Source organism: Cynara cardunculus, assembly GCF_001531365.2.
Source record: "Cynara cardunculus var. scolymus isolate 2C chromosome LG 2, CcrdV1, whole genome shotgun sequence".
Lineage (NCBI taxonomy): Eukaryota > Viridiplantae > Streptophyta > Magnoliopsida > Asterales > Asteraceae > Cynara > Cynara cardunculus.
Genome location: NC_037529.1, coordinates 69,781,999 through 69,803,160, shown reverse-complemented (window position 1 = coordinate 69,803,160; position 21,162 = coordinate 69,781,999). Strand labels below are relative to the sequence as shown.

The 21,162-nt window shown below is 33.5% G+C and overlaps 2 protein-coding genes and 1 long non-coding RNA gene across 7 annotated transcripts; 1 reads left to right on the top strand and 2 right to left on the bottom strand.

The window, feature by feature from the left end:
* The first annotated feature begins 560 nt into the window (after positions 1-560).
* Positions 561-5,690, top strand: LOC112506688. 4 transcript variants are annotated; one of them, XR_003068477.1, is made up of 6 exons: positions 561-1,067; positions 1,162-1,266; positions 1,750-1,843; positions 2,514-2,948; positions 3,967-4,022; positions 4,973-5,690. It is a non-coding gene; the product is annotated as an uncharacterized LOC112506688 (long non-coding RNA). The 4 variants fall into 4 exon arrangements; XR_003068476.1 differs by having other exon boundaries at positions 1,162-1,843; positions 2,514-2,575; positions 2,668-2,948; XR_003068478.1 differs by having other exon boundaries at positions 1,162-1,843; positions 2,514-2,738; positions 2,856-2,948.
* A 460-nt stretch (positions 5,691-6,150) lies between these two features.
* On the bottom strand, positions 6,151-10,857 carry LOC112506397 (F-box protein At-B). The gene is made up of 5 exons (XM_025110402.1): positions 10,841-10,857; positions 9,831-10,071; positions 9,489-9,694; positions 7,964-8,057; positions 6,151-7,854 (listed from the first exon to the last, which is right to left on the bottom strand). The coding sequence occupies exons 1-5, from the start codon at positions 10,855-10,857 to the stop codon at positions 6,502-6,504; spliced, it is 1,911 nt and encodes a 636-aa protein (XP_024966170.1). The 3' UTR covers positions 6,151-6,501.
* A 255-nt stretch (positions 10,858-11,112) lies between these two features.
* Positions 11,113-16,415, bottom strand: LOC112506850 (putative 4-hydroxy-4-methyl-2-oxoglutarate aldolase 3). Of its 2 annotated transcripts, XM_025111150.1 has the most exons (3): positions 16,321-16,399; positions 13,206-13,252; positions 11,113-11,798 (listed from the first exon to the last, which is right to left on the bottom strand). In XM_025111150.1, exon 3 carries the CDS (start codon positions 11,788-11,790, stop codon positions 11,290-11,292), a length of 501 nt encoding a protein of 166 aa, XP_024966918.1. In that variant the 5' UTR covers positions 11,791-11,798; positions 13,206-13,252; positions 16,321-16,399; the 3' UTR covers positions 11,113-11,289. The 2 variants fall into 2 exon arrangements, with proteins under 2 accessions (XP_024966918.1, XP_024966919.1); XM_025111151.1 differs by lacking the exon at positions 13,206-13,252 and having other exon boundaries at positions 16,321-16,415.
* Between the last annotated feature and the right edge of the window lie 4,747 nt (positions 16,416-21,162).

Sequence of the window (21,162 nt, the reverse complement as noted above, 5' to 3'; positions counted from 1 at the left end):
TCCAACGCTCCATCCAGAGATGCGAATGTAGAAGCTACGATACCCAACAGTTTTTGGACGTTAAAGATGTAGAAGCTACAACATCTAGCGGTTTTTAGACACTGCAGATGTAGAAGCTATGACATCTAACAGTGTTTGGACTCTATAGCTATAAGGAGGAGATCCTCAAGGTTTTTGAACGAATCAACAAAGACGAAATCTGCAACTAGATGGATTTGATTTTAAAAATGGTTGACTTATGGTTTTCGTGAGTTTAAAATTAAATGAAAACATTAAACGATTACAATGTCTTTTATTTAACATAATCTTTTGGGATTGTTTGTTTACCTTTTAATGGTTCAAAAACCCTCTTAATGATTTTGTATATTGGGTCTCTTTTAACCATTCAGCATCCTAATTTTATTCTGAATAATTACCGAATAATTATATTTTATTTTGCACTATATTATAAGAGTCTCTTAGTAATTTTGATCATGTAATCATTATGTACTAAACTATTCAACAACTGCTAAACAACTCCAAAGTTAGTTAGAGAGACAAATATAATAAGGAAGTACAAATCATATAATTTTTAAACTATAAGGACTAAAATAGCAATTTCACCAAACCAAAAGGACTAAACATTAATCTTTAGCCGGGACTCTAGAAAGCACTTGAAAAACAAATCCCTCGAAATCTCGATCAAAATCAAAGAATTCAAAATTCTCGAAGAAGGATTCAAATGGCATCATCTTCATCTTCATCTTCTTCTTCAACATCGAGCAGTGGATTAACACTCAAGCTTCATCCACTGGTTATTGTCAACATATCGGATCACTACACACGTGTCAAGTCCCAAGCTCAAGCCCCAACCACCAACGCCATTGCCATTGCCATTGCCGACGTCACCGCCACTTCTTCTTCACCTAGGGTTTTTGGTTGGTAATCAGAGTTCAACGAGGACGTACCGTCGAGATCTTCAATAGTTTCGAGCTTCTCTATGATCCTTCAACTCATTCACTCGATCGTTCCTTCCTCGAAAAGAAGCAAGAGCTCTGTCAGTATATAACCTTCGATCTATGATATATGTATGTTTATCTGCAAAAAAACTTTCATGCAATCGTAATTTATGATTTTGCTTGCACATTCAATTGATTCAATTATATAATTTATGATCTCTAGGGTTTCTGTTATCACGCTGGTTTTGGTTTTCCCAATTTTTACATACTTGGATGGTATTCCACTGGAGGTAATGCAGAAGAATTGGATATGCACATACACAAAGCTGTGAGTAGTAATGTCCCTTATGTGAAAACTTCAAATGGTGAAAATTTCATTTGAATATCTATCTACACACACACACACATATATATACATTGTGATAACCGTAGAACTTTTATTTTTAAGTATTGTTTCGCATGAATTTTTCCATCTAAGGCTAGTATATAATTCATTGATTAACATATATTCATTTTGCAATGAGTTTGTTTCATATGTATCTGGTTCATAACGTGAAACCTGTATTTTTTTTTTTTGTTTCACGAGCACGCCAAAAAGTTTCGTGTTGTGAAACATATATATGTTAGTCAATACCCTAAATTTTAGCCTTAGATGTAAAAAATCATATGAAATAACATATGATGCACCGGTTCTCAGGCTTCTTGCAATCTTGTAGGTTCTCAAATGGTTAGCCTCCTATATATGTGTATGTATGTATGTATTCACTTAGTTTATGTGTAAAGACCATGGTGGTGGATTATTTTGCAACAGTTGATGGATATCAATTAAAGCCCTTCATATGTTCTTTTGAATCCTTCAATCAATCATGCACAGAAGGACCTCCCTGTAACTATTTACGAGAGTGGTATGTACCCCTTCCAATTTAGAGCAATGCTTTGTAATGTGTTTGATAACAGCTAAATATCTCTTTTAAACCTTTTCATATAAATGCAGTTTTCAGTTCATATAAGTATATGCCGACTTGGATTATCAAGTCAATTTAGTGGCTGTTTGGTTGGGCTGGGGAATGAAAATGAAAATGACAGGGAATTAATTTTTCATTTTCCCCGGTTTAACCAGAATTGAAACTTTGGGCTTCTAGGGGAATAGACTCATTATATTATATAAAACTAAACAGTTTCTTCTATTTTCATTCCTTCTGATTACTGCTTAATACCTTTAACCAAACACCCCCTTAGTATTTTTTTTTACCAACTTAATTTTTGTGTGTGAGTGCGCGTCTATAATAGCTAAAAACAATGGATTCCCGACCTCACCGCATCCTGATTTTTGGATAATGTAAAGCCGTTCTGTACGTGTATAGGGAAGTCATTGCATTCTATAAAATGTATATCTTGATCCGTGTAATTGATACAAATGCTTGGGTCCTTTGATTGTTAAGTATCGAGCTTGTTGTTCAATAGCGTTTGAAAAAGAAAAAAACCAACACTTTTTGCATATCACTCTAGAACTTTGCTGATACTTGATCTTTTTTTTTTTTCCTTTCTGATATGGGATGATGATGACTACTGAAGAGTTGCATGTTATTGATGGGATTCCACAGCTTATTTTTGTACACTCAAGCTACACTATAAGGGTTTGCTCTAAAATGCTTATTTTGGTATTCTTTTCTCTCTAGAAAGATTTAGTTTATGTTTATGAATATGTTCTTATATTGCTCAATGGTAGAAGCAGAAAGGGTCTCAGTGACCATGTTGCACATCTGAAACCATCCGATGGAGGTTCAGCTGCCACTCAATGTGAGGCCTATGATTCCGTCACCTATAGTATGAAATTCCCTAAATATGACTTTATCATCGATAATCTCTGTTTTCAGCGGTATGTGAAAACTTTGATCGTTTAATGTATTATTGTAGTGGCTGTGCACTTGATGGGAATACATAGTGCTATCAAGATGCTTAATAGCAGAATCTGAGTGCTTCATCACTTTCTTCATGCTATGCAAAGAGGTATCCTTCTAATTGTGAAACCTTGTTTGGATGGGGCACATGAGCCATTAAAGGTTTTGAATTATTTTTGTAGTGGGTATTATTCTATTTTGTTCAGCATTTGTTGCTTGTTCAGAAAGATGCACTTTTTCAATTCTTTTTCTTGGGTAACCGTGGGTATCCAAGTCAGCTTGTGGAAAGATGCAACTTTTTTCCAACTCTGCCAACTTATCAATAGGATTCTGCATTTGCAGTCAAAAGAATGCACTAAGGGCCCTTTTGGTTTGACGATATGTCTTTGAGGGATTTGGATTTCGTGGAAGAATTTGGAATTTTGCTTGTATGTTCAGGCTCGAAAATCTCTCTTTTACCTCTCCTCCATGTCTCCACTGATTGGGGGTTGAAAGATTCAAAAATTTTAGTGGGTTTGGTTTGTAGGATTTGGAATGGAATTGAATTCCATTGTTTATAGATATTTTACAAAAAAACAAATTGTGAATTATTATAAAAAATAATTACATTATCTTTTATTAATTGATGATTATAAAACAAATGTTTTTAACATATTTTAGAACATTTTTACAAACAAATCCTATGAAATCCCTTGAAATAGAAACCATACCCGTGGGATTTCTAAATCCAATGTTTGTTGGATTTCAATTCCAGACTTTCCGTTAAACCAAAACATAGGATTGGCATGGAATTCAATTCCAAATCCTGCAAACCGAACGGAAAAAGTTTTAAATTATCTTTCTAGTAGGTATCAAGTATTATTCTTTTGTTTCGGAATTTGTTGTTTGTTCGGAAATTTTGACTTCTTTCAATTCGCTTTTTTTTGGGCAACTGTCAGCTTTGAGATTGTTTTTTGAAGTATATGATATTTATACACGGCAAAACTCACACGCATTCCTCACGCTTGAACCCTCGACCTTCAAAAAGGTTGGGATCTGGTGGTAACCCGGAATGCCGTTAGGCTATTGACTCTTTTGGCTAGTTTTGAGATATTATATTTGACACTGCTAATCTACTTTTATTGTAGGAATATAATGACACACTATTCATTAGTTATGTGGGCATGTTCACCAACTGCTCAAGGTACATACATTTTTGCTTTGTTCCACTTTGAAGTACTTGATTGTTTTCAGTAAGTGAAATTATTATGATTTGATGTGACGAGACAAATTAGGGCAGGAGCTATCAATGTAGCAGAATTCTTTATAGGGGTAGGCAAAATACACACCTTTGGCCTTACGGTATGCGAGTTTTTGGTCTCCTAGAAAGTTAGGGGTTCAAAGCTCACCAAATGTGAGGAGGGTGTGTTGAGTTTATTTGTTCTATTTGCCGTATATAAATATTATATACTTCAAAAAAAATACACACCTATATATATATTGTGAAATGCACATCTACATGCTAATTTCTTTCTCATATACATGAACATCAAAACTTTTTTTTTTACATTTTCAATGTATAATTTGATCTGATTTTGACAAGAACTAACATTGTAGAGAGTTCTTATAAGAACCTCATCCCTGTTGAGTTATTGTACAAGAACCTTGGTTCTTACCTTGAAGTTGGTGTAAGTGACAATTTGCTAGTTTTTTTATATATTTTTATTGACTTCTATATCCAGTATAGTAATTAATGTGTATGTATTTATTTAACTTATACTATACATGGAACTCACAAAATGGATTCTTAATTTGATGAGTTGGAAATGAGTTGGCAAGAAAAAAGAAATACAAAAAGTGGGTTCACCTCCATTGGAGATGCTATTACAAACCAACCAAACAGTGGTGGTCCTCATCAGTATGTCTTATAACAGTATTTTATTTGTCCCAAAATAAATATCCTCAATTTGAAAAAGGCAAACAATTTTTGGTTCAAGAGGGTAAGAGGTTGATTCCGTGAAAACTCCCACTTACAGATGCTTTAATTATGCGCAAATCATCGAAATCCGGATGCTAGTTATAAGTTATTAGAATTTTTTCTTTTTATCTATATGAATTGGTGGCAATCTTGACATTGCATCTTCGTGTTTGCAGCACGATCAACGATCTGGTTATGACAAGCCTACTCGGAGAACAAACTTTCATATGAAAGTTGCTTGAATCATACATCAAAAGTGTTAGTCCCAAACGTTGATTGACCACCGTCACATTGGTCGGAAAACATAGGAAGTGCTGCTGTATCATCTTGCTTATGGGCTAACAGGCCTTGCTTGCATGACGGTGTTTCATTGTGAGATATATGGAACACGACCCTGAAATTTTTGGGTCCAATTATTGTATTTTAGGTTTTTATCTTTTGGCCGATTTGATGATTCATGGTTCCGTTTTTCAAAGAATGCTAGGAGAACGATCTTATTCTAAGTGATTACTTGTCTCAAAATAAACGTCCATTTGGAAAATAAGTTTTCAATGTCCCATTCTACCCTTGATCATCAAGATTAATAATATCATTTGGCTATTTAAAGGGTAATATTTACACATATGTATCACTTAAGGAATATAATATATGGTATAGATTTTTGTTATTTTGGTTATATTTATTACTTGTTCGGTCGTCTATAATTTCAATACTGTGGCGGTGAATATGACACCCACAATCCAAAACTCATGATTTCCAGAGGTTCATTTAGCATTTTAATTTGTGATTTCAAGCAGACATGCAGTTTTCACTTTTATACATTAACCGTATATTTGTTAGAACAATAACCTTTTGACAGGCTTACGAAATATTTGCAGAAAGGTTACAATAATGTACTTTCAAAACTTTCATTTTGGTACTTAATATGTAAAAATTTTAAACATTTAAGTACCCAGGTAATCGGTTGAAACATTAACCGGTTATCATACTGAAATGATGAGTGATATGGTATCAAACTCAGTATTATTTGTTGACATGGTTAGTGACACGAATATTTTTTAATCTAAAATTAGTCTTCAACCGTTTACTCAGATACTTAAATGTTTAACACTTTACATCTTAGATACCAAAATGAAAGTTTTAAAAGTACGTTACCCAAAATAAAATCAAGTTAAAATACGTTACTTTTTCATGTAATATGCATTTTTAAAAACATACATACTACCCTCACCTTCCGTGAGGATTTAAATATTTGACATTTACAAAGGTCGAAATCTACCAGTAACTATAAAACAAAAATAAATAATAAAAACTAAAACTTTATTACACTAATTAAAAAAAATAAACCATTTGTTACACTACATAAAACCTAAGGCAAACTTCGTTAGTCATTACATCATTTTGATACATTTTATGTAAACTACAAATTTGGCCCCTGTAGTTTGTCAGTTACAACACTTTTCATCCCTCCAATTCCCAAACTACTAAACGGTTCATCATGCAAAAAACCCTCAGATTGAAAGTCCAAACTTATGATCTCGCAAACCATCCCTACAAATACTCACCCATTTTCTTTCCTTCCATTTTAATACATTTTAGACTAAACTACAAATCTGGCCCCTGTAGTCTGCCGATTGTAACACTTTTCGTCCCTACAATTTCGAAAATACAAGATGGTCATCATAGTTTGCAAAAAGTCGTCGAATTAGAGTCCGAACTTATGATATTGCCATCCATCATGACATCCCATCTCACAACCATCCCTACAAATGGTCACCCATTTTCTTTCCTTCTGAATCTCATCCAACCCTACATCTCCACAAATCAATCTGGTCCGTCCAATTCCAATCCATTGTAAACCACAAAACAAAGGCTTTTTCAGCAATCTTAAAGATTCAATTGATAACCCGCTACAATTATAAACATCAATCCTTCTTAAAACTTTACTTTTTTCACTTTCAAATCTTCTACCCTTTAAACCCAAAGCCTCCACGGAAGCATCCGTGACATGAAAACAATTCCTAATGCACAAATCTACAAGTCCTAAAGACCCATCAACAACAGTCCTAATGCCATCATCTGTTATACCCGGCATATGACCAAGATCGAGAGACGATAAACTTTTTCTGATCTTTCCTTCATTTCTAAACAAAAAAGCAATCCCTTTATCGGTTACCCTTTTGCAGCCTCTTAAAGACAATGTCGAAATGGGAGCATTCCCGTTGCCTAAAACGGACATACCATTATCGGTAACATCTGCGCCTCCTAAGTTTAGGGTTGTCAAGAATTTAAGGCGTGAAACGTTGGTAAGACACGAATCTGCTACACTTCTGCAGCCGAGTAAATTGAGAATCTCCAAATCACTACATGAAGCGAGTTCACGGACTGCTTCACTTGTTATATAACTACACGACACCAATTTTATGTCTGTAAGAGACCTAGGAGCCTTACTGATATCTTGGAATGCTAAGTCTGTCAAAAGGGAAGCGTATTGAATTTCGAATTTTTTCAAGTTGAAACATGAATTCAAAATTGAAGTGAATCCAGCATCGCTAACTTTAGAAAACCCACCAAGTCGGATAGATTCTAGCCCTTTGCAACCTTCAGAAAGCAAAAACATGCCCATATCAGTCGTTCTTTTGAACGAGGTGGCAAAATGTTGGCGACTTCGGACAAGAGAGAGGCTAGTTAGATGGTGACAACCGACTAGTGACTGAATCCCTACGTCAGACAAGTCATCAGATGGTTCAGATGTGGGTCGGTCTTTAAGATCAAGCTCAGCCAATAGGGGAAGAGAGTGTGCAATAGAGCGAAGAAGGACATCAGTGATGCAATCCAAGACTAACGATAGGTGTGTCAACGTCTGTCCGAAAGATGCGGGAGCAATCAGGATTCCAAGATTGGTATAGTTAAATGTTCTGAGGTAAATAACAGTATCCAATACACTAGCTGGCTGAAGCTTAAGAATCTTGACAGTTTGGGGCAGCAAATGGTAGATACCAAGCAACATAAAGCCATATTCGTTGATTTCTCCTCCACGGACTTTAATTCGAAGAGACTGTAAAGTGAAAGAATCAATTGGGCTTCGAAGGAACACAAATCTGATGTATGTTTACGAGGGCATGAGATTGAAATAGATATTAGTAAAGATAAATAATCATATTTACCTCCAAGAACCGACAACTTCCAAGTGAGTCTTCAAGTTTCAAATCGAATACTGCAGACTTGTCAATAAAGCCAGAAAACTCCAGCGTAAGCACTCTGAATACAATAAAAAGAAACACTGTGATTCTATTGTTTTGAGATAGAACATAAATGATGTGAGAATACATGGAATCCTTCCATCGGATTGCTTTTCAAAAGAGCCATTGAGAAGAGAATGGAGACAATCCAACAAATAAAAAGTTCCCATGGTCGAGTGTTATACTATTTATAGAATCAGAGTCGGACCTAGAAAAATTTTCAAGTGGTGGCCCCATTTGACTATAAATAAAAAGCCTATGGATAGTTTTTACAAAATCATCATTTGTCTGTTGGTTAGTTCCTTGTTTTTTTGTATATGAGATCCTATGTTCGAGTTTTTTATCTCAAAAAATTTCAGAAACATAATAAACCTGAAAATAAAAGCTAAAAACTAAGAAAATGATACAAATAAGAATTCGAACCCATGCCCCAAAGGGGAGAAAAGACCGTACAAACCAACTCTACCAAGAGAAAAATGTGTTGTTATTGTAGTGTCAAGGAATATATGGTTGTGCCCAACAAGATAATACGGCAACACATTTGACACCCCAAGACTTTTTTACACTAGCCGGTACGACTGAGGAACAAGGCGATGGCCGCCAACGTATGCACCGTAGTGGGTCCACCCCTGTATGAAACCAGTTAGGGGTGGACTTGGTAGTTGGTACAGTACCAAGTTTCTTTCCCAAAACCGTGTATCAACCAATTATAATTGGTACGCAAAATTCTCTGTGTACCAACCAACTCTACTTAGTACCAACTTAATTGGTACCAACCATTTTCGGTTGGTACATGTTGGTACTGGTTTTGTACAACTTCATGTTACATATATGGAAATTGTCATTTTGTTCAAATTTTGAGTGACATTTTGGGTTTGCAGGTAACACATGTGATGTTTAAAAAGTTTTATTTGCAAGGAATAAATCTTAAAAATGTTCAAATTTTCAAACAAAACAGTTAAAGTTAACAACATTTAATATTCAATACATAAATAATAAGAATAATAACAAGCAATCAAATAAGTCGGTACTACAATGGTTCGTGACTTCCAATACCGTGTATCAACCAAGTATGTGTACTTGGTACGGTACTGCCAACCAAATGTAGTCGGTACCAACTAAATTGGTACAGTTGGTAGACATGTTGGCTGGTTTAGTTTGGTACATAATTGTCACCCCTATAACCAGTGGCATGTGTGATTTAGAATATCATTTATCATCAGGCCAGATATGGATTTTGTAACCTAGACTTGGTTGTTCCTAATTATAGCAGCCAATAAGCCTTGCAAAGAGAACTAATCAAGTATGGAACAATGCTTATGTCCAGATATATTGAGTCTCTTAGGCTCAACCATTTCTTCATCAAATACACTATAATCATCAAGTTATGAACTACAGTATTCAAATTAGTAACAATTAAAGTAACCACTAGAATGGAAGAAATGCATACCTTAAATTTGGACAAGTTCTTCCAATGCTAGAAAGAAGTCTGTAAGAGAGTGAAGAGCATTTCAACAAAATCAATTCCTCAACATCTGGTCCGAGAAAACTTCTGATCGAAGAATCATTGAGACGGAGGCAATCCAAGGTGATCTTCTCGATCTTCCTGAACCTTCTAATAATTCCATCAAATGTCTGAGAATCGACGGAAAACGCCTAATATCCAGATCCGATTGCAAACTTTTAGGCCTTTAGGTTTAAAATGTGATGGAACTATATATCATATACTTTGGATTTTCAAAAACACGATTGAAGAATGAAATAAATCGTAAATGTAGAAGAAATAACTCACCGAGAGATCTACGGATGAGAAAGAGGAGAGAAGTTTGTTGACGGAGGAGTTAAGGGTTCGTGAAACGCATGCTACCGAGCAAAGCGTCGTCAGTGTCTCCGGTTCTAATCTCGAGAAGATTTCATTGAGGATGCTTTCCGGTATCCTTTCCAGTAAGCTATAACCGCCTACGATGGCGGAGGCGGTGGTTCCTTTTTTATGATCCATCACGGAATGGCCGGCTTTCGCTCTCCTCCTCCACCTTCACCTTTGTTTCGTTCAACCTTCACTACGATCAGTAGACTAGCGGGTCGGGTCGGGTTATTTGGCTTGGTTGAAAGGGTTCAAAGCATTTGAATATCTCAATTTATCAGGTAACCATCTACCAAAAAAATTCGATATTATTATTTACTTATTAGGTAAGATTTTAGTTAATAAAAAGGGCTTTTTATGCAACAATTTACCCGGTAAGAGCTGACTGTAGTAAGAGTCATTACACTCACTTACCAGGTAAGACTCTCGGTCTTTGCCTCGTTCTTACTAGGTAAGATTTTTGGTCCTTATCATATTCATCTGGTAATGTAATATAACTTGGTAAACACTTACTCGAGTAAGTGAACATCAAGTCACATTACCTTACGGATGAATACTGTAAGAACCAAGAATCTTACCTGGTAAGAGCGAGACAAGGACCAAGAGTATTACCCGATAAGTGAGGGCGACGACTCTTACCATGGTAAGAGCTTTCCGGGTAAATTGTTGCATATAATACCATTTTGGTGGAGTAAAATCTTACCTAGTAAGTAAATCATAGTATTAAATTTTACTGGTAAGCACTTACCGGGTAAGTGTTTGGTAAACAACCCCATAGTCTAATGTTTGTGTGTGTGTGTAGGCAAAGAATCGTGTGAGAAAGAGAAGTTATGGTGAAAAGCGTAAGAAGACATCTGAACCCGTGATCACTTTTAATCTCATGTCTACCCATAAAATTACGTTTTACAAGAGAATTGTTCTGGTGCATCTTGGTTCACCTCGTTAATGTTGACATGTATCAGATGTTGGTTGTAAGATTTATAACCTCAGGAAGAATTATTTTCCGTTAGCTATTTTCTCTCTTTCGGGCTTATTGAGATTAGCCAAAATGCACATAAATTGATTCAGATTTCTACGGTTTCAAAAGACAAGATATTTTTCATAAATTTTCCGAACAACAAAAAGAACCTTCCGGAACATCGACCAGTTCTATGTTTATCATGGGGACGTAAATCGTATGTCCCATCTCCCAAGACCGGGTGGATGGTACTTGAAATCGAACCCGAAACTTTCCAATTATTCTGCAAAGATGACTACCACCTTATATGACCAGAGACTGTAATACAAAGAATCCATCGTCTCAAAATATTTGTTACAAGACTACGAGAAGGAAAAAAAACACTGAACACTTCGGCATTTTCTGAAGGATGTATCGATAGGGAAACTTTCACAACGACAACTCGGTTTTCGACACAAGAATCCCATCGCTATCGGCATACAACCATTCACCATCATGGATTATGGTTCCTCCGATATGAACCGGCACGTTCTTTTCACCGACACCTCTTTTATACGACTTTTGAGGATGAGAAGCCAATGCTCGAACCCCAATATCGCAATCGTTGATCTCATCCACGTCTCTGATGCACCCATTGACGACAATTCCTGCCCACCCGTTGTTCAGAGCCAACTGGCCAAGATTGCCGCCCACGAGTGCACATCTCATGCTTCCACCGCCATCAATGACTAGGACCCGACCGTCCCCCCTAGTCTCGAGATACTCCCGAACCAAAACGTTGTCCTCAAACACCTTGAGAGTGACTATGGGCCCAGAGAAAGCTCGACATTGCCCGTAAATCTTGAACACGGGCTCCAGGGCTCGGAGATCACCAACGGCTAGGTGGGATGCATGTGCGTCGCAAACTTCGGCAGTCGCAAAGGAAGACATGATAATTCCTGCCAAAATTGCAATCAGTTTACACTATTTCTACCAAATAGATTACTTTAAGATAAATGAAACCAAAGAGTGCAATTAGGGATGGTATGGAAGAAAGCCTCGAAAACTTTGACGGTTTTTTAACTGACAAATAAAGACTAGGTCTTGATACACCGTTTGGATTTTTCAGTTTGTTAACTTCATGGTCCTACGTGCGTAAGCTAGTTAGGACACCCATGGTTACCAAAAAGTATCCATAAAGGATAGCAAGATTCAAATACGTATTTGAGTCCAAAGAATCCAAACACAATTCGAGCATTTAAACCCTTTGAACTTTGGCACTCCTCCTTGAAGGTCAACGGTTTTGAGTCCCTCCAAGACCACGGAGAATTTTCTTTGGTTATTTCCCAGGACCCATGAGTTAGCCGAGGTGCACACGAACTGGGAAAAAAATCTCTGTTTTTCAGGGCAGGGGTAAGAGTATCTCTAATGAAGTGACTTATTTTTTATCCCGTCATTGTCAACCCACGAGATTAAGGAGCTTCATAAAACTTTATGATAATAGTTACTTGGCATCTTCAATGGAGTGTATGTTCTTATAAGAACTAGTGTAGGAGATAATTCTTACAAGAATCTCATATCATTTGAGTTTTTGTACAAGAACCTTACCTTGAACTAAGTTTGAAGTGACTTTATATATATATATATATATATATATATATTATTGACTTTATAATTATCTATTGGTGTTAGAAAATACATTAGGAATAATTTTGACCAATAGATAACCTTAGAAATAAAATGTTTAGAAGAGTGAAATAATATTTAATTAAATATATGTAATGATAATGATCTCCACAATAGAGAATTCAATTTTTATCAAAGATTTTGAACTTTGATTGTCTATTAGGAATCTTTTGAAGAAATATGCTCAACTGAATGAGTACTGATCCTATAATAGAAAGACAATGGGTAATTTGTTTACCTCTTAATAGTTTTATTAAAAGGCAACATCTGAAATGTTAAGAGGTGAAACTTGTTTGCTAAAAACAAAGTTTGTCTATTAATGGTTCTAAAACCATCTGAATGATTTTGTATCTTAGGTCTCCCTTAACCATTTAGCGTCATAATTTCATTGTAAATAATTATCAAATAATTATATTTCATTTTGCACTATATCATAAGAACATCTTAATCATTCAGACCACTTAATCATTCTACATCAAATCATTCAACAACTGTCAAACAGTCCCTAGCAAAGATTTCAGATAAAGCTAGAATGGGTAGATTTGATTGAAATCGAAATTGTAGCAATTAAATATAAAAATAAACTTATGGGTATTCATTAATGATTCAACTGAAGCATAGAAATGCAAATAAAAGATGGACAGGAATAGAAATTGGAAAAGGGATGGGATTTGTTTTACCTTTTAGCAAGTTGAGTTGAGAAGAATCGAAGGGGAGGTGTTTGATTCTGAAAAGAAAGAAAGGGAGAGATTGATTACAGCATTATTCCATGATCAAAAGTCAGAAAACAACTCCTGTGTAATGTTCTCTTTTTGGTGATTTCTAAGAAATGAAGAACTCTGATATAATAATGGTAGGTTGGGTGGTGGGTGCTCACAAGCTTTTATCTTTCTTGAAATGTGTGCACAGTCATCATCTGTATTTTATGGACTTTTTAGTATTTTCTTTCCAATTGAATTTTCATTTTAGTCAAAATCAACGTATTAAATCTAAACTAAACCCTAAACTCTAAAATTAGATTTTACACAAATACGTAAAAGATGGGGTTTTTTGGGAAGACACTCTAAAAAGTGAATTTGATTGATGGGATTGACTGTTTCAGTTAATTTCCTTATATTTTATGAGTATTACTGTATGTATCCTATTTATATCATAATAAAGTTAAATTATATATTGAAAATGTAAAAAAAATAAATCTATGTTGATGTATGTAAAAAAAAGTTAGTAAATAGAAGTATATTTGGTCTACCCATATTTTATTTCTACTTCAAGAAGGTATTGAGAGTGAGAAGAGATGAGAAATAAGGTAATATGTGAAGGAGGAATGTGATAACAACCCCCCTAGAATATACACATACAAAAATTAGCAATTATGTGATAAAGAATATATCCTACAAGTCATTCCATTACAACTAGGGGTCGTTTATCTAAATGCTTATTCGGTAAGCGCTTACCCGATAAGCGCTTACCGTTAAGAGTCAACACTATAATTTATTTTATTGGGTAAGATTGTAGTACATCAAAACGTATCTTATGCAACAATTTACCTAGTAAGCGTTTATCCGAGTAAGAGTCGTCACCCTCGCTTACCGGGTAAGACTCTCCATCCTTATCATCATTCGTACCAGATAAGATTTTTTCCTCTTACCATGTTCATCTGGAAAGGAAAATTACCCAATAAATACTTACCGGGTGAGCATTTAGTAAACGACCTCTAACTGTAATGGAATGACTTATAGGAATTCATTTCCTATACTTTATTCTTATCACATAATTGTAAATTCATCAAATTAAGAATCTTCTTCAAATTCCACCATAGACTTACTTTTAAAAACATCTTTTTTGTGGGTCCTATGAACTGTTTTTACTATCAACCTTTATTATATTATTTATTAAATGACATTTTATACAAAATTAAATATAAAAATCAAGGTTCTTATACAATGAAAATAACATAAAAACTACATGGGAGATGCATATTAGTTACTGCAAATAACATAAATTCAGCAAATTCAGTATTTGTATTTTAATCTTAAATTGGTTCAATTTTTGACTTCTTTATCATAAACCATCTTTATCTTCACGAGTCCATTTCGATTAGTCATAAGGTAACCTATAACTAGCTTTTCAAAACAATAGTTCAAGTAACATTTCAACAAAGTCGAGAAGTTTTTTCTTTCAATTAATTTTTCAGTATATCCTTATAAGTTAGGGGTTGTTTGTTCACCTCTTAATAGTTCCATTAAGAGGCAACAGCTGAATGATTAAGAGGTGAATCTTATTTGGCAAAAAAAAAATTTGCTCTTAATGGTTCTAAAACCTTATGAATGATTTTGTATCATGGATCTCCTTTAACCATTAAGAGCCCTAATTTCATTGTACACAATTACCAAACAATTATATTTCATTTTGCACTATATCATGAGAGTCTCTTAATCATTCTGACAACTTAATCATTCTACACCAAACCATTCAGCAATTACCAAACAGCCATTTATTCTACATTGCCATGCTATCTAGCTTAAGATAATTAGTTTATTGACTAACAACTAGAACATCTCTAAACTGCTAAGATAAAATGAAGAAAAGAGGGATTTTAGCAAAAAATTGCTCTAACAGTTACGTTATTTTGTATGTTAAAATAGAGAAAAGGTGAAAGAGGTTGTAAAGTCTATAAATTTAGAGAAATCTCTACTAAATAGAGAGAAAAATTATTATTTTATTACTTTCCCACCAATAAGAGATACTGAAAACAAACATTTGGGAGGGAGAAATAATATTTTATTAAATATATTTTAATAATATAACTAATGTTAAGATTGCTAAAATATAGTAGCTCTTGGAGTTGAATGTAATTTTTTTTTAAAAATAGAATCCTATTTTAAAAAAGACAAATTGCATGAAAAGTAACGTACTTTAACTTGATTCCTATTTTGTGTAACTTACTTTCAAAACTTATATTTTGGTACCTAAGATGTAAAGTTTTAAACATTTGGTAACTGGTTGAAGCATTAATCGGTTATCATGTTGATGTGGTATCCAACTCAGTATTATTTGCTGACGACATGAATTTTTTAATATAAAATTAGTCTTCAACCGGTTATCGGAATACTTAACTATTTAAAACTTTACATCTTAATAACCAAAATAAAAATTACTTAAAATATAAATCAAGTTAAAGTATGATTACTTTTTAATGCAATTTACCTAAAGAAAATATGCCATAGCTGACGTGAACAATATTTTGAACTCATAAAACCGAATTTAAAAGCTACTATTTCCATAATATATGTATACATGTAAAATTCTGTAAGTAATTATCCAAACAAAACTTAGGGTTTCGGTTTTGGTTTCGAGCTAAAGTTCTGCACCCTTCTGATAAAAGATCACGATGATATTTCACCTCAACGAACCCAATTTCTTCACAGTTTTCTCAATTCCACAGGTTAATCTCAGACTATTTACCATCAACTTCGTAAATCTGAAATCAATGATCGAAATCCCCATAGATTTGTTGCTTAAAATCTCTATTCACATGATATCAATCACATTAAGCTTGTTTATTAGCTTTCAAATTCATCTATTCACCATCATCATTCTCCATTTACAATCGAAATCTCCATAGATTTGTTGCTTACAACCTCTATTCACATGAAATCGATCAAATTAAAGTTGTTTATTAGCTTTTAATTCACCAATTCGTCATCATCATCATTCTCCATTCATAATCGAAATCAAATGATAAAAGAATCATATGAAAGCATGGTAAATAGAGGAAGAAAATGGTGGATTTACCTTCGTGCAGAACGTAATTGTCTGTGTTTTCTTCTTCTTCTTCTTCGTTTGGTTTGGGATTTCAATCTGCACTTTGAATTGTGACCGCTAAAGAGGAATGAAGTTGGGGTTGGACTCCTACAAACCACACCTTGACCATTGACTACAAATTGCAACTTGTTTTATTTTATCCATTGTTATTTATTACACAATTTTTATTATATGTTGTTTTTTCAAAATTACCTCTTAATACTTCTGAAGTTTAATTTGACGTTTGGGTATTAAGAGCATTTGTTTTATTTTTTAAAATAATAACCTAAAAACTCTAAATGTCCTCTGAAATTTTAAGTGGTAAATGTATTATTTAATACCCTCTTAATCCTAATTTTCCCTCTACCAAATTATTCATATTTTGAGGGCTGAAAGAGATTTGTTAGCATAGATTATTTATCTTTTATACTTTTGTAAAAATCTATCTATCTTTTATGTTTTTGTAGTAGTTTGATTGATTCAAATTTCAGACTTTAGATGTAAAAACAAACAATCTTACTGATTCAGATTTCAGACTTCAATCCACCTCTTATAAATCAGAAGTGAAATCATACTTCAGCACCTCTTAAAAAACAAATGTCACCTAAGTGTTCTTTAACATAGAGAAAACTCTAAGATGTTGTTTGTTTTTAGTAGATGTCGAAGTATGAAGTCTTATTTCACTTTTGATTGATAAGAGGTGGTACTGAAGTCTGAAATAAAATCTATACAACTATTTGTTTTTTATAAACTGATAAATGACTGAATTTTAATTAATGAGAGGTGAGGATCTATCTGGTAAGAAACGATTGAGAGAAATGATCGATTAATGTTAATCGACTGAGGGAGGAGCGATTGAGAAAAAACAACGTTGCTAAGTGTTTGAAGAAGATTAAGAGACAAATGATGGATTAGTTCACCTCTTACCAGATAAGATGACAATAAGACATAAGTGTCTCTGAAAAATTGAAAAAAACAAACGTGTGAATGGACTTACCTCTTACTGAATCAGATATAAGAGGTTAATAGAAGTGCTGAAGAAAATAAACAAACAGTCTGAATGGACTTATCTCTTACTGAATCGGATATAAGAGGTTAATAGAAGTGCTGAAGAAAATAAATAAACAGTCTGAATGGACTTACCTCTTATTAAATTTTAATGGAAATCATTTTCTTATCATGTTCCATCAGTAAAATTAAATTACTAATTGATTTATCGTGTGATACTCTTTTATGTTATCCGTATTATCATCATATATAACTGGGCAAATTGCATGAAAAAATAATGTACTTTAACTTGATTCATATTTTTGGTAATGTACTTTCAAAACTTTTATTTTGTTACCCAAGATGTAAAGTTTTAAACATTTAAATACCCGGGTAACTGGTTGAAGCATTAACCGATTACCATGTTGATGTTACAAGTAATGTGGTATATGGTTAATGCTTCAGCAAATAAAACTAAGTTGGATACAACATCACTACCCACATCATCATGAATCTGATGTAAACACAAGATACACACTGTGATATCTACAAACGATATTCAATGTGATACTCAGATATACATACAAGATGCACAATGTGATACCCTTTGTAAAACAATTAAAATAATGAAAATCCACACTATGATACATTTCATAAAACAAAGAAAATGCATTGTGATACACGTGAAATATTGTGAATGTAATCACTATAATACATTTTGATTCACAAATGTTTTTAAAATACGATTTATATTACGTTATTGATATACTAGGTAACTAATTTTAATTAAATATTTTCTTCTAAAAAATTTAATCAAATATCATACATCTAACATCACAATATCATGATTAAACAAATAAATTAAACTTTTTCGTGAACTTTATTTGGAATGTTGAGCTAAAGTGGATAAAAGTCTTTTAAATTTTAATGTTAATATTTTCTTTATATTATATTATATTATATTATATTATATTATATTATATTATATTATATTATATTATATTATATTATATTATATTATATTATATTATATTATATAAAGAGAGATAGAGAGAGAGACTTGAGATCATGTGAGACCAAGAGTTTTTCGTGAGACCCGTAAGACCAATTCTCAACCCTTGGATTAGATCTATAATCTGAATATTAATAATCACAAAATTGCCACGAGACTTCTCAATAATTACAAAATTGTCACCGTACAACTTTAGACCATTAGATCATTAACTTATAAAGTTGATCAATAAACATAAATTGGTCTTACGGGTCTCACGAAAAACCTTTAGTCTTACGTGAACCCAACCCTATATATATATATATATATTAAAAATTAGCATACATACACATATTTGTCTGGGTCGGGGCGGTACCGTCCTCGTCCCTGTTAAAATCCCTGAATATGTCACCGATTTTCGTCTCATCCCGTCCCAGATAAGATGTCTCCGAACCCGATCCGAAAATTTTGGTTTTCACCATCAGTTTCGGATTTTTTTTTGCCATATCTAATGACCATCTTATAACTTCAAAGTTAGAGGAATAAAAATAGTGTTATTTTCAAGAAACGAACAAGGACCACATTTGTAGTGTATATTGTATAATAAAAATGAAATGGGAAGGGGAAGGGGTTGGTGAAAAATAAAATAATGGGCTGGTGGAAGAAGATGGGCCAGGCCCAAATTAAGAAATATTTGACCCACCACCCGCACGTTTTACGGGCCAACAACGATAAGCCCCCCCTTTTTTTATAGGAGAATTAGAACTAAAAAACAAGAAAGAGGTCAGAAAGTGACAACTTCACTGTTTGGTATACCTAAATTTAATCACATTTTTCCCATTATTTTTTTAAAATATATTCCAAGTTTTGACGTGCAAGTAAGTTGCTTACACAACAATATTTCCCATGTCTCTAAAACTTGTATTATATAATAGATATATAGAGAGAGGGGTTTAGGGAAAATCTGTAAAAAAAAATGAAAAACTGAAGAACACTGTGGTAACTATTCAGTTAAATGTTATGTACATGTGGATACAAACAATTTATAATAAGCACATGTGCATAAGAACCAAAAAACAGCTTTAATTACTTGTATGTACATATGTGTACCGTTCAGATAAACGATTATTAGAGTGTTCCTCAGTTTTTTTTCGGTTTTCCATTGAACCTCCCTCCCTAGACATGGGAATTTGGGGGGGGGGGGATCCCAATACCCGTCCATGTCCCCGATCCCCCGTATTTGTCTTCGTCTCTACTGGGGATTATGATCACTGATGGGGATCCCCAATGGAAAAACGGAGATTTTTTATACCAATCTGAAGGATTTAGGAAGGTAAAGTGGTGACTCACGAACAAGAGTCAGGAGGATTGGAGCCTTGGAGGAAAGGGTTAAACTAAATAATAAGAAATATGTATTCTATATTTAAATTATTAATATATAAAATGGGTACGGGGCAAGACGGGGAGAGATATGCCCATCCCCGACTTGAGCCTTTATTTAAATTATTAATATATTTAAATAATTTAAATATATTTAAATTATTAATATATTTAAATTATTAAATTATCGTATTTTGCTGTGAACGTTTAGTGTTATTTAGATGGTCTCACAGATCTCATGAAAACGGGTTGGTCTCATGTGAACCTGACCCTATATCTATATAAGTGAAGGATCGTGTAAAAAAGAGAGTTAAGATAAGAAGTATAAGAAGAGATCTGAACACTTGATCACCTTTAGTCTCAAATCCACCCATGAATGAACTTGATATGAGGATTGATCCGATAAATCTCATCTCGATACGTCTCACCCTAATATACGTCCAAAGGTTAAGAAACCTACATACGCTTCCCACCTTAAGTCTAGTATTTAAAACCCGTAAAATGAAAGCATCAACACTACATAACAGGTGGCGGGAGTGAGTATTTGACAACCCGTGATTAGGATGAATTAGTTAAAAGGATTTTAGAAAGTAAAATAAAGGGGGAAGGGCAATGTGGTCCCACAGAACAATCACCCACCCTTTTTTCTTTGCGGAAATCCCGCTCTCTTTCTAATTTTGATTGCTGATTTCCCTAAACTACCCCCTCATATCTTTTAACGTAAACATCAAGCTTTTCCATTTCCTTTTTTGTTTTTTTTTTTAATATTTATTTTCTTTCTTTTTAGTTTTCAAATAACACCCATATATTCTCAAAATACCAATGGAAATTAACCATGAAGGTGATATCTGATTGATTTGAACTCTTTAAAGATCAAAAGTGTCTGGAAATCACGGATTCAAAATCAAATGGGAATAAAAAATCTCTTACGGTCACAGAGATTCAAATAAGGTGACTCCGAACTGTCCGTAAAACAGGTGATTGCCCAATTGTCTTGAAATTAGTCAGCTCGCATAACGAGTTGGATATCCAGATTAATAAAAAAATCTGTAAAGAAAATTATATTTATCTATTATGTTTTAGTGATTCTAAATTAACTATATTAATAAAATATTTAATACATTTAATAAAATATTATTTTATTTTTCATATGTATTTAATTTCAATACCTCTTATTGGTGGAAAGAATTAAAGTTTTATTTTTCTCTTTTCCATACTATTTAGCATAGTTATTGGAGCCAAAAAGTTCATAGACCTTTAAAATTTGGATGGGGGTGGCTAATGGCATCCCTATCATGAGCTAATGCCACCCCTAGGTAGCCTTTAATCATTTATGTTTTATAATTTTTTATGTTTTTTTGTTTTTTTGTGATTATTACTTTTTATTTTATTATTAATTAAAGAAAATTTTAATTAATATATATTATTTATTTTATTTTCTGTTTTATTTATTTATTTATATTATATTTTAATTA